This window comes from Oncorhynchus nerka, linkage group LG9b (assembly GCF_034236695.1).
Source record: "Oncorhynchus nerka isolate Pitt River linkage group LG9b, Oner_Uvic_2.0, whole genome shotgun sequence".
Taxonomy (NCBI): domain Eukaryota; kingdom Metazoa; phylum Chordata; class Actinopteri; order Salmoniformes; family Salmonidae; genus Oncorhynchus; species Oncorhynchus nerka.
Window position 1 is genome coordinate 2,809,453 of NC_088424.1, and position 14,394 is coordinate 2,823,846.

At 44.4% G+C, this 14,394-nt stretch overlaps 1 protein-coding gene across 2 annotated transcripts in view; it reads right to left on the minus strand.

Moving 5' to 3' along the window:
* The window catches only part of LOC115114109 (fibroblast growth factor 12), a 73,800-nt gene that overhangs the window by 19,219 nt on the left and 40,187 nt on the right, over nucleotides 1-14,394 (minus strand). For both annotated transcript variants that reach the window (XM_029642102.2, XM_029642099.2), the window contains one exon: nucleotides 6,738-6,841. In XM_029642102.2, coding sequence (XP_029497962.1) covers nucleotides 6,738-6,841 — 104 coding nt within the window. The remainder of the gene's footprint in view (nucleotides 1-6,737; nucleotides 6,842-14,394) is intronic.

Sequence of the window (14,394 nt, forward strand, 5' to 3'; positions counted from 1 at the left end):
ACCCTTTATCTGTGAGTCGGCTCCACCTTCTGAGGGTTCCCCTTGCTTCTGGGACTTGTAGTTTTGGCGGTCGGCCATTTTGTGATCTGTAGTTCTGACAGGGGTGGCCATTTTAGTGATCGGGCAGAGCCCGTTTATTAGTTCTGCTCTCACATATCTGCCACTTATCACTCGACCCCTTCTTTGCCACATATCTCTCCCCTAGATCCGACCTAGGTCGGGCTACCGCAGCAAAAAATATGCATGCATGCGGGATAACCCATCCGCGTTTCCCATTTCCTTCCCTGCTCTGTGTTTCAAGTCTAAATGAAACGGTTGGAGACTCAAAAACCACCGCATCACCCGAGCGTTCTTCTCTTTAGCCCTATGCATCCAGGTGAGTGGGGCATGGTCACTGATGAGGGTGAAGTGGCGCCCCAGCAGGTAGTACTTCAGGCTTTCTAGAGCCCACTTTACTGCCAGCGCCTCTTTCTCAACGACTGAGTAGTTGGTTTCCCGTGGTTCCAGCTTCCTGCTTAAAAACAGGATGGGGTGTTCCACCCCTTCTACCTCTTGGGATAGCACTGCTCCCAAGCCGACCTCTGAGGCATCCGTCTGAACCACAAACTCTTTCTCAAAGTCTGGTACCACCAGCACTGGATTACAGCAGAGAGCCTCCTGTAATGTCCTAAATGCTTTGGTGGCCCTTTCATCCCATTTGACCATGTTTGGCCCTCTGGCTCTAGTCATGTCGGTAAGTGGGGCGGCCACTGTGGCATAACTTGGGATGAACTTCCGGTAGTAACCGGTCAGCCCTAGGAAGGCTCGAACCTGCTTCTTATTTACTGGTTTCGGCCATTCTCTAATTGCCTTCACCTTCTTATGTTGGGGTTTGATTAACCCTCTTCCCACAGTGTATCCCAGGTACTCTGTTTCCTCTAACCCCACATAACACTTGGCAGGGTTTGCTGTGAGCCCTGCCTTTCTAAGGGCGTCTAACACTGCCTGTACCCGGGGTAAGTGGGATTCCCAATCTGGGCTGTAGATCCCCACGTCATCTAAATAAGCTGCGGCGTATGCTTTGTGCGGTTTTAGGACTTTGTCCATGAGCCGTTGAAAGGTGGCTGGGGCCCCGTGTAAGCCGAATGGCATGACGGTGTATTGAAACAAACCGTCAGGTGTTGCAAAGGCTGTCTTTTCTTTGGCCCTGGGGGTCAGAGGAATTTGCCAGTACCCTTTTGTCAGATCAAGGGTCGTAATGTACCGAGCATGACCGATTTTCTCCAGTAGTTCATCTACTCGGGGCATGGGGTAGGCATCAAACTTCGAGATTTCATTTACCTTCCGAAAGTCGTTACAGAACCGCAAAGACCCATCGGGCTTGGAGACCATCACAATTGGGCTAGACCACTCACTATGTGACTCTTCGACCACTCCAGCTGTCAACATTTTCTCAGTCTCTGCTCTAATTGCGGCCCGTCGAGCCTCGGGTACCCGATATGGCCTCATACTCACTTTTCTCCCTGGTAGGGAAACGATATCATGAGCCGTAACCTCAGTTCGGCCAGGTACCTCTGAAAACACATCTCTGTTTTTCTGGATCAGGGTCTTTACTTCCTGTACTTGCGCTGGGGACAGAGTGGGTGAAATATTTACTTCGGCTGTCTCCTGAATGTGTGGGGTATGTGACCATTAGTGTTTCTCTCTCTCTCCATGCTTTTAACAGGTTTATGTGATAAATCTGTTCCTGGGGCCGTCGACCTGGCTGTCGGATCCGATAATTGACCTCTCCTATTCTCTCCAGTACTTCATATGGTCCTTTCCATGTGGCTAGTAGTTTACACTCTACCGTGGGGATCAGCACTAACACCTTATCTCCCGGTTGAAATTCCCTCAGGGTAGCCTGCCGGTTATAAGTGTGCCGCTGGTGTTCCTGTGTTTGTCTCATGTGCTCTCTGACGATGGGCATGACTGTGGCTATCCTATCTTGCATTTCCGTGACGTGCTCTATGACACTAGTATACGGGGTGGATTGGTGCTCCCAGGTTTCCCGGGCGATGTCTAAGATTCCCCGGGGATGCCTCCCATATACCAGCTCAAAGGGAGAAAACCCCAGCGAGGCTTGAGGAACCTCTCTAATGGCAAACATCAGATACGGCAACATGCAATCCCAGTTTTTCCCATCCTTATCGATTACCTTCCTGAGCATTGACTTCAGGGTTCGGTTGAATCTCTCAACCAGCCCGTCCGTCTGAGGATGGTAAACCGATGTCCTCAACTGTTTCACCTGCCACAGTTTACAAAGGTCCGCCATAAGGCGGGACATAAGGGGGTCCCCTGGTCGGTAAGGATCTCCTTTGGAACCCCTACCCTGGTGAACAAGAGCACTAATTCCTTTGCGATATTTTTGGAAGTCATTGTCCGAAGGGGAATGGCTTCTGGGTAGCGAGTGGCATAATCTAGAATGACCAGAATGTATTGGTGCCCTCTGGCGGATTTGGGTAGTGGGCCCACTAAATCCATCGCTATCCTCTCAAATGGCGTTTCGATTATGGGGAGTGGCACTAACGGGCTTCTAAAAGCTGGTCGGGGAGCTGTTAACTGGCACTCCGGGCACTCTCCACAATGCCGAGCCACTTCAGCTTGAATTCCTGGCCAGTAAAACCTCCTTACAATCCGGTCTCGGGTTTTATCGATACCAAGGTGTCCACCCAGAATGTGCCCATGAGCTAGATCCAGTACTGTCCTCCGGTACCAGTGGGAACCAACAACTGTTCCACCACATCAACCCCTATTTTCGAGACTCTGTACACCAAACCCTTTTTCATGATGAAGTGGGGAAAACTATTAGGCATCATCCCAACATTTATGGGAGTACCATCTACGACCTGCACATCTGCTCTGGCTTGCTGCAGCGTTGGATCCTGGTTTTGGGCCGTCCCAAAATTAGTCAAGGACCCTGCCAGGTCTGCTGGTTCTAGATCGTCGTCCTCTGGATTCAGATCGACCCCAGCCCCACTAGTACTGGGCTGTTCGTTATCAGCGAGGTTTGCCACTTCATCCTCCTCCTCCCCTACTAGCACCTGTGATGTTGTCCCCTGGGAGACCTCTTTTCTTGGCTTTGGTTGAAGGCCCCATGCTTCTTCCTGCTTGGTCAGGGTTGTTGGCTTCTCAAATATGCCATTCTTGTGGCCTAACCGCAAAGTTAGGAAAGTCTCGACCCAATATTACATCATATGGCATCTTTGGGACCACGCCGACCTCATAATCCAGCAGACCGTCCTCTGTTTGTATGCTCACTAAGGCCGTGGGGTACAGACGGGTATCCCCATGAATGCATGTAACACTGATATCCTGTCTTGTATCCAGTTTATGATTCGGCACTAGGCCTGCAACGACCAGGGTTAGCATACTGCCGGAATCCAGCAGTGCTTCAACCTCTTTCCCTTCAACCTTCACCCTGCACATATGTTTGTTTCTTGATCTTTCAAGTACAGTGGTTACAACAGGACATGCATACCGTATATCATCTTCATTTTCACCAAGGTTACATTGCATTGGCTCTTCTTTAATAGGGCATTAGGCTGCAATATGTCCTGGTTGATTACAATTGTAACAGATAATAGGGGTTCGGGGAGACCCCTCGACCCCCAGTCCCGGTTTCCGTTTTTTCCCTTAGTGTCTTGGCCTGATTCTGATTCTTTCCTCATGGCCCCACGCTGCTCTCTTCCCCCTCTAAATGTTGGGACAGCCTTACCCCGTTCGCTGGTTCGCCCATGCCTGGGGAACGGGAATCTTTCCTCCTGTGCCTGCTCAGCTGTTCTTGCCGTACAATACCGTTCAACCAGGCCCACGAGGTGGTCGGCGGAAAGTACCTCGTTCTGGCCAACCCATCGTCTCACTTCTTGGGGTAGACCTCGATGAAACTGGTTGAGTACGATGGTCTCGACAATCTCGGCGGATGACCGGGTCTCTGGTCGCAACCATTTCCGTGCCAGGTGAATCAAGTCGAACATCTGTGTTCGTGGGGGTTGTCCCGGTCGGTAAGACCACTGGTGGAAGCGGTGTGCCCTCACGGTATCAGTCACTCCCAGTCTAGTCAGGATCTCTCCCTTTAGTTTATCGTAATCCTGTGCATCTTTCAACTCCAGGTCGAAATACGCTTTTGAGCGTCCCCTGCCAGGTATGGTGCCAGAAGCCCTGCCCATTCTTCTTTCGGCCACTTCTCCCTCTCTGCCGTCCTTTCGAAGGTGGTAAGATATGCTTCCACATCATCCTGCGCTGTCATTTTTTGAAGAAAATGATTGGCCCTCCTTTGGGTATTTGCAGCTGGTAATTGAGCCCCAATTTGGTCCGCTAGCCCCTTTAGGCCTTCTCTTAACTCCCGGGTGTTTCTCTCTTGCTCTTCTGTGAGCAGCTGGTTGGTGCGGTGCTGGATCTGTAACGTGTCCTGATACATTCGCATTGCATCCTGATGAACTATTTGTTGAGCTCTAGTTGCCTCTTGTTGGGCGGCCGCCGCTTGTAACAGGGCCTGTATGGCTCCCTCCATACTCATTTTCCTGAAAAACTGTCCTAACCAAACAAAGCCAAAACAAAAAAAAACCTGACTCCCCTTTGGAGTGCTAACTGAACATTTTTTTTCTTTTTTTTTTTTCTACCTAACCAGTGGTATGTTAGTCCATGCCCGCATCCTCCTCCACGTGTGGCAAACCTCTTCAAGGTTAGGAGCGTTTGTCACAAACTAAGTGGTAAACTGTCACCAAATCACCCAAGAATGAGAGTTCTTTCGAACAGGACAGTACCTGTGTGTTTGTCCTGGTCCACCCAGGCCGTAGGCGAGGTCAAGGATAGCAGGGTTCGGTACACGAATCGGGTTCTCGGTAGGTCCAGGTCCAAACGCCAACAGGTAAGTCCAAAACAATCCAGCTCATACACGGTAAATCCAGCCAATCTCTATAGTCTCTTTCTCTATTGTTCATAGCTCCTTCCAGCACTCTCTCTCCCTCTTCCTGGTTTTTCTTGACCCTTTATCTGTGAGTCGGCTCCACCTTCTGAGGGTTCCCCTTGCTTCTGGGACTTGTAGTTTTGGCGGTCGGCCATTTTGTGATCTGTAGTTCTGACAGGGGTGGCCATTTTAGTGATCGGGCAGAGCCCGTTTATTAGTTCTGCTCTCACATATCTGCCACTTATCACTCGACCCCCTTCTTTGCCACAATATATTGAAGCAACATCTCAAGACATCAGTCAGGAAGTTAAAGCTTGGTCGAAAATGGGTCTTCCAAATGGACAATGACCCCAAGCATACTTCCAAAGTTGTGGCAAAATGGCTTAAGGACAACAAAGTCAAGGTATGGGAGTGGCCATCACAAAGTCCTGACCTCAATCCCATAGAAAATCTGTGGGAAGAACTGAAAAAGCATGTCCGAGCAAGGATGCCTACAAACCTGACTCAGTGACACCAGCTCTGTCAGGAGGAATGGGCCAAAATTCACCCAACTTATTGTGGGAAGCTTGTGGAAGGCTACCCAAAACATTTGACCCAAGTTAAACAATTTAAAGAAAATTACTAATTGAGTGTATGCAAACTTCTGGCCCACTGGGAATGTGATATAAGAAATACAATCTGAAATAAATCATTCTCTACTATTATTCTGATATTTCACATTCTTAAAATAAAGTGTTGATCCTAACTAACCTAAGACAGGGATTTTTTTACTCAGATTAAATGTCAGGAATTGTGAAAAACTGAGTTTAAAAGTATTTGGCTAAAGGTGTATGTAAACTTCCAACTTCAACTGTAAGTAGCCCATACCCAACCCTCCAGTAAGTCGTGACGAACTCACTTACAAACTCTGTGTTGGACGAGACTGACTTCATGACCAAAACTATCCTATTTACACGTTGTAGTAAATTTTGAGACAAGAGGGCTTCCCGAGTAGCGCAGAGGTCTAAGGCACTGCATCGCAGGCGTCACTACAGATCTGGCCCAGCGCTGTCTGGGTTAGGGGGTTTGGCCGGCCAGGTTTCCCTTGTCCCATCGCACTCTAGCGACTCCTGTGGCGGGCCGGGCGCATGCACGCTGACACGGTCGCAGGTTGGACGGTGTTTCCTCCGACACATTGGTGCGGCTGGCTTCCGGGTTAAGCGAGCAGTGTGTCAAGAAGCAGTGCAGCTTGGCAGGGTCGTGTTTCAGAGGACGCATGGCTCTCAACCTTCGCCTCTCCCGAGTCCGTACGGGAGTTGCAGGGATGGGACAAGACTGTACCAATTTGAATATCACGAAATTGGGGAGAAAAAAATATGAATAATATTCAAAATGAAAAAATAAATACCATTTCACACAAGAATAAATGTTTCTGACACATATTGATGCCACATAGGCAGTTGTCAAAGGAGAAGTTTGATTTTAGGGGCAGTAAGTCTTTTTCTCTAAAGTTTGCATTAAGTGCATGCAAGGTACTAGAAAGAAATAAGGAACAAGGTAGAAATTATTGCACAATAAAACAAGTGTTTTACACAGCTCCACACAAAAATACAGAAATTGATATGTATCAATGTAGAATGAATGTGGTAATGTACAATGAAGGAAAACATTTTACGAAACAAAACAAAAACAACAAATACAAAAACATATGCATGCACACTGCACAACATTAGCATGTATTCATACACACACAAAAAGACACGCATGGACTCATAAACAAACAGGCACAAACACACATACACACACGCCTGTGAGAGGCGGTGGCTCTTACTGAGCTGTAGAGGAATCCTTCTCCGTTCATTCCAATGTAGAGGCCGGCCTTCACCCCTTGGATGGCCACCACCCTCAGACCCACAGGAATTAGATTAAACAGTGCTGAGAGAGAGATTGAGAGAGAGAGAGAGAGAGTGAGAGAGAGAGAGACAGAGACAGAGACAGAGACAGAGAGAGAGAGAGAGAGAGACAGAGACAGAGAGAGAGAGAGAGACAGAGACAGAGAGAGAGAGAGAGAGAGAAAAGACAGGTATTACTCACCGGAGACCTTTTGACCTCGCACCTTTAGTATTTAACTTTTACCTGTGAAAGGCCTGCTGTGTGCAATTATAACTGAATTACCCGGGAGATGGATCCCACTTCTGACACCAGTGTGACCTGACTGATGTTCCTGTATGGCACCTCTTAAAGTGGGGTTTTTGAACAGTGGCTGACATTGCAGTTATACCACATGCATTTTCCTTCTGAGGCAGAATTCCCTCTGAAGTGAACACTCCTTTTGAAGTGGTCTTCCCTGAGAGCAAATATTTGACAAAACGTGGACATCCCTCTCTCAGGTGGACTCTTTCCTAAAGTGGTCTTCCTCTAGTGGTGAATTTCCATGTTGAGTGGTTAGGGATACAGCACGAGCACTAAGAAGATTGTAAGTGGTGACGGAATCAGATAAAGCTCACAGGGATTAGAGGAGAGGTGCCAACACACGTCTGTCCGCCCAGCAGATTCAATTTCACTCAATAAAAATCGACATGCCGCTTTCGCCTAGCTATAGTATAAATTGTCCTCTGAGGATCTCCAGGCAGGAGATATACTTACACTGAAAAGGCTTTGTTGGATCTTTCAGCTACTGTACTCTGGGCCCAATGTGGCGGGGTTGTCCAGCACTTCATAGTTTCCTTTCTTTTCCATTTTCTCGCTCTCTCTTTCATTCAGCCGTCGCTCGGTTGCCCTTTCTGACGGAGGCCTCTGTTGCTTTGATGACCAAAACTTGTCTCTCCGAGGATTCGTGCATGACTTCATGAGCGTGAGACAGAATGTTCTGGACGAGAGCTGCCGCTACATCAGCCATCAACCGCACAGACATATTGTAGGGTTCAATCAGATCAGATGCAGTGCCCTCAGACAGACCTAGACATATTGTAGGGTTCAATCAGACCAGATGCAGTCCCCTCAGACAGACCTACATTTCCATTGCCTGAGATCAGAGAAGTGGTAGGACGTGTGGAGTAGAAATCATGAAATGATTAATAGCTGCCAGAGCTCTCATTTGACTTGTTCAACAACTGTGACTTAACTAATGAGACAGGAGCTGTCCTACATTCGAATCCGTAAGAGAAAACCCTGCTTTTGTCTACTTTATCGAATGATTCAACAATCATGTCCTTTAAGCATGCAAAGACATTGGCAAACATTGAGTTTTTATTTCATTTGATTTATTTAACCTTTATTTAACTAGGCAAGCGTTAACGACGAGCCTGTTACTCACGCGTCTATAATATCTGACAGACACCAGCTAAAGCTGGCCTAACCTGCCATATGAGAGTGTAAAAAGATTTCCAGAAATATTCATTCTTCAAAAGGGCAGACAAACGTGTCAAAGTGACTAAAGAACGCCAACTCCTAGGAATGTCAGCCCTCTGAAGAAGCTGTAATCGGCCAAGGCGAATCCAAAAGGGAAGGTAAGCCTGTTTGATGCGCTAATATGGGCTCGGTAGATAATACAACCCCGGGACAGTTTAGAAAGTGCTGGGCCGTGCAAATGGGAAGGGCAGTTCCTATAATCCTGAGGGACATCCTTTGGGTGAAATTTGGTGGGAGAAAGTGGGGGGGCTTACTGTGACAGATAGAGAAGGCTCTCTCAGCTGCACTAACAGCTAATGCTAAACAAGAGCATTAGCCATGGAGATGATGGAGCAGGCGAAGAACTAGCACTGTATATAGAGTTGGTCTTCCACAACCAGCGATGGTTTCATAAGCCTCAATTTGTGCAGGTACTTATAGAGGAGCGATCAACCGATGAAATTAGTGTCGGGTTGCTGACTCAAAATTGAACACGGTTGTTAATGAATTTAATGGTGGTTTCCAAGCACTCTCTTGCAATTGTGTACTAACCTACCAGTCAATCATATTACCAATAAGACGCCCACTCAGTACTGTAAATGCAGCCGCCTGCACCCTAAAACCAGCTTTATCAGCCCACCAACAAATATCATGACATTTAGAAACCAAATTCATAATTTTGGACAATTAAACAGAATGTTTTGTATTTGTGCATGAAATCCTCCTGTTCTCTGAAATCAACAGTTTATCCTTGTCAGATTTTTTTTCAGCTTGCTGCCTAAAGAATAAGCATGGACCATTCTTTATTGGAGGAAAAATAGAGGCCAAATAAATGTAACTGAAATGTCTGGTTTCACCATAGCTGGTCACACCTAGTATGCAGTTAGAGTTTTTTCCTCTGAGCCCAAAAGTACAACCAAAAACCGCCTCCTGAAAGTAAATTATTCCTGCCATCTCGGCATCACATAATGTAGCAGAGGTCAGGAGGTCGAGCAGTTCAAGGGTGGAGGTAATCTATTATTCTAATAATCCATCACACAGATCAATAGGTCCTGAATCCCAAGCTTTCACTTTGCATTTCTCTCCCTCTCGATCTCTCAACCCTCCCTCCCTACATACCTATTAGTAACTATTGCTCAACAGTTCTCCAGCTCTCTCTTACTGTATTCCAAAATGTTCTATCTTTCCCCCAATGGGAAAAACAGACATCATGGTCACGTTGTATGGTGGTTGTCTAGAGAAAGGTTTTTAGCAAGCAGTTTTTATCTGGTTGTAATCTGGATATCTAACCAGATAACAACCAACAACGACGAGACGGCCTACAGGGAGGAGGCGAGGGCCCTCGGAGTGTGGTGTCAGGAAAATAACCTCACACTCAACGTCAACAAAAGATGATTGTGGACTTCAGAAAACAGCAGAGGGAACACCCCCCTATCCACATCGATGGAACAGTAGTGGAGAGGTTAGTAAGTTTTAAGTTCCTCGGCGTACACATCACAGACAAACTGAATTGGTCCACCCACACAGACAGCATCGTAAAGAAGGTGCAGCAGCGCCTCTTCAACCTCAGGAGGCTGAAGAAATTTGGCTTGTCACCAAAAGCACCCACAAACTTCTACAGATGCACAATCGAGAGCATCCTGTCGGGCTGTATCACCGCCTGGTACGGCAACTGCTCCGCCCACAACCGTAAGGCTCTCCAGAGGGTAGTGAGGTCTGCACAACGCATCACCGGGGGCAAACTACCTGCCCTCCAGGACACCTACACCACCCGATGTCACAGGAAGGCCATAAAGATCATCAAGGACAACAACCACCCGAGCCACTGCCTGTTCACCCCGCTATCATCCAGAAGGCGAGGTCAGTACAGGTGCATCAAAGCTGGGGCCGAGAGACTGAAAAACAGCTTCTATCTCAAAGCCATCAGACTGTTAAACAGCCACCACTAACATTGAGTGGCTGCTGCCAACACACTGACACTGACTCAACTCCAGCCACTTTAATGATGGGAATTGATGTAAAATATATCACTAGACACTTTAAACAATGCTACTTAATATAATGTTTACATACCCTACATTATTTATCTCATATGTATACGTATATACTGTACTCTATATCATCTACTGCATCTTTATGTAATACATGTATCACTAGCCACTTTAAACTATGCCACTTTGTTTACATACTCATCTCATATGTATATACTGTACTCGATACCATCTACTGCATCTTACCTATGCCGCTCTGTACCATCACTCATTCATATATCTTTATGTACATATTCTTTATCCCTTTACACTTGTGTGTATAAGGTAGTAGTTTTGAAATTGTTAGCTAGATTACTCGTTGGTTATTACTGCATTGTCGGAACTAGAAGCACAAGCATTTCGCTACACTCGCATTAACATCTGCTAACCATGTGTATGTGACAAATAAAATTTGATTTGATTTGAAAATATGACGTCTTTACCATGACAATTTGAATAATTTGATTTCATCATGGCAAAAATGCATCTTTACCTGGTTTTGAAAGAGACCACAATGTAAAAAATGACCCATCCAAAAATACCTCAATTGGTTACTAAGTGAATGAGTTTGTTTTTCCCAATTGAAATAAACTACATTTGTTGAAACCAACTATATGATTTAATGTCAACTATTATATTTGATTATTAACAAACCTATATTTCAAGTTTAACTTTTCCCCTTTGGTTAAACCTAATAAATAACAAATACAGACTAATATTTCATGTAAATACAAAACATCTTGTTTTGACTTTGGAATTCAATTTTATTCATTTTATCTTTATTTAACCAGGCAAGTCAGTTAAAGAACAAATTCTTATTTTCAATGACAGCCTAGGAACAGTGGGTTAACTGCCTGTTCAGGGGCAGAACGACAGATTTGTACCTTGTCAGCTCGGGGGTTTGAACTCACAACCTTCCGGTTACTAGTCCAACGCTCTAACCACTAGGTTACCCTGCCGCCCCAATAAATAAATTCCCTGTAAACTAAGTTTATTCAACAACTTGAAAAATTGTAATAATAAAAAATAATATTATTTACAGAAGACCTTCACATTTAGCAAGCACAATATCATAACCAAGCAAAGGCTACCTTAACACAGAAACCTTATCACGCTCTTAAAAAAAATCAGGCTCTTAAAATTACAACCTGAAAGCAACACCCCAAATTAGCCATGCCTCCAACTCCTCTGATAGGCTGCTGCCGCTATATTGCCCCCACCGCAATTCAACGCACATGCGCAAGGTGTTGAAAGCAACTTAGAAGTGTTCATTAATTTTTAAAAATCACATTGATCTGACAAAATCATAATTTGATTTCAGAAAAAATTGAATAGAAGGTTGAATGAACCAATTTTCAATCATTCCAATCAGTAAAAGCACTTCAGATGAACAACAGTGCAGTTGGTTGCAATCTGGTTATACAATCATTTCTTAAACAGAAATTAAAGCATTAAGACATCATGAGCCAGCTAGGCCAGGTTCTTCTCTCCTTTCCTCTCTGTGTCGTCTTCAGTCTGTCTCTGAGCATGAAGCTTCTTGCAGAGGGAATTATTCATTTGGTACAAATAGAGAAGGAGGTATTTTTAGTTCTATTTACTGAATTATTTACTGCAGTTTACTGCACTCCTCCATCCCTGGGCCAGCATTACTGGGTATTGAGAAGATTTCCCAGATACCACTGACCCAAACCACACTGTAATGGAAAACAGTCATTTATACGGTCATTTGGGGTATTATCAACAGTAAAATACTCAAGAAATGTTTTTACTGCAGCATACTGTAAATGATGGTGCATTGTGGGATAATGCTGTGGGTGGGGAAATAATTGCTGTATTTCGAATGGTACACACAAAAAAATACTGGAAGCAAGTGACCTGTAAGTTACTGTAAAAAAAAAAAAAGGTTCAATATGTTACTAAATTCCAAATAAACTTCGGTTTATCCACCTCTCATAATACAGTACCATACCGCAATTTACGAGCACCAACAAACCTTTGACCACTAGTGAGTATATGGTACTGTTGTTTCTAGCTCATTAACATATTTTGAGGCGTGCCTTGTAAGAGGTATTGATTCCTGTGGTTATAGAGCCCCATCAATTGTAAAATATATAGGGGACACATTGGAGTGGCAGCAAGTCTCAAATGGTTGAGCATTTTGTCATGGCCTTTTTGTCTGTTTTGCCCTGTAGTTGCTGCCAGTCTGGAAGCTTTTGTTAAGGCCTCTAGAAGTGTAAGTGATATAAAACACAAAATGTGAATTAAGATCACTTTATTGGTCAATTGCACACAAGGTCCAACTAAAATGTAACTTCTGCTTAACAATAGACATGCATATGTTTTAAAGAGGTGTGGCCATACAGGGAGCTGTTGTTGTGGGGGGTTAGGTGCCTTGCTCAAGGACGCAACGGAATCTAGGATTTGATACAACTCACTTCCCAAATGATTTTTGGGGCAAACTTTCCAAACTGAAGTAGTTTGATGCTGATCTACTTATCTGATCCTGATTGTAGGGATTCGAACTGGCAACCCTCCGGCTGCTGGCTCACCTCTAACCGTAAGGCTACCTGCCGCACTATGCTGGAATGTGTAAAGATTTTAACTACACTGTAAAAAAAATCCTGTTGTTTTCACGGTATCTTACTGGCAGCCAATAACCTGTTGGTTAATACAAAACAAATTACAGTATATTACCATAAATTCCAAAGAATGTATTGTTTAACCAAAGTTTATTTGGAATTTACAGTAACAATTTTTTTTACAGTAGCTTACAGGTAACTGTCTGCCAGTAAGTTACTGTAAAAACAAGTTACTGTTTTACAGTGTAGCAGCTAACCTGATTACACCCATCCCGTAATTACAGTAAACTACAGTGAAATGCAAACCCCTCCTCTCAATGAATTTAATTAATTCATTAATTAAGTCATTCTGATTATTTTTACCATAAAATACAGACAATTCTATGGTATTGTACTGTGTGTCATTACACAGTACTTGCTTTGATACTGTATTTATATTACAGTAGGTGTACTGTAATATGAAACATAATTTTACAAGCCACTGAGCTGCCTATAACATGCTGTCTAATTCACGGAAAACCCTTTACAGTGCAGCATCACTCCTAGAACACTGCAACTGTTCCGTTCCCAATAACTCATTTAAAGGACCCCCCCCCCCCCACCCAGAGGAAGTTGTCGCCAATATTTCAATATAATTTCCTGTCCTAGCGATGAAATGCATGTTTAGGTTCCACCTCCGAAGAATGACGAAGGCTACTTATACACATTCAAGAATTGGGTGTGGTAATTTCCCAGTGGAGTTGATGAACATCAACTAATAGGGCTAGCTAGCATGCTAACCTTATCTAGATAGCTAACTAGCTATTTTGCTAACCTTATCTAGCTAGCTAATGTTATCTGTTGTTGGATATTTTTAAAAAGTACTACACCGTATTCAAAAGATTAGCCAGCTGGCTTTATGGATGGTTCTGGAGCTGGATTTGTCATAAGCATTGATTTAGGGAAAATATTGCCACAGATGGCAACCACTGTCCTATCTTTGACTTCGCCATCTATTGTTTTCTCCAAAGTTTTGTCATCTTCCATAAATTACGGCCACAAATCCAACACAGAAATAGTTAGAAATAATCAAATGAAGCGCTGGTAATATGGAAAGCTGGCTGATATGCGTTTTTCTACATTGTAATGGACCGCGGTACAGCAAAGCAAAGTCAGCCCATGCTCATGACTCATGGTTCTCACAAATGATAGGCTACAATGACTTTGCTCATGATCATGCACGCCACAAATGACACGTAACTAACTGTAAATTCCTTCTTCTTCTTTGGTATTATGGCAATCCGCAAACAAATGTTATAGGTGCAGGCTGCCACCTACTATATTGGCTGTGTATCAGCCTACTATTCTGTATTATAAACTGGTTGGTTTGAGCACTGAATGTTGATTGGCTGTGGTATATCAGACCGTATACAACGGGTATGATAAAACATTTACGTTTACTGCTCTAATTACGTTGGTAACCAGTTTATAATAGCAATAAGACACATCG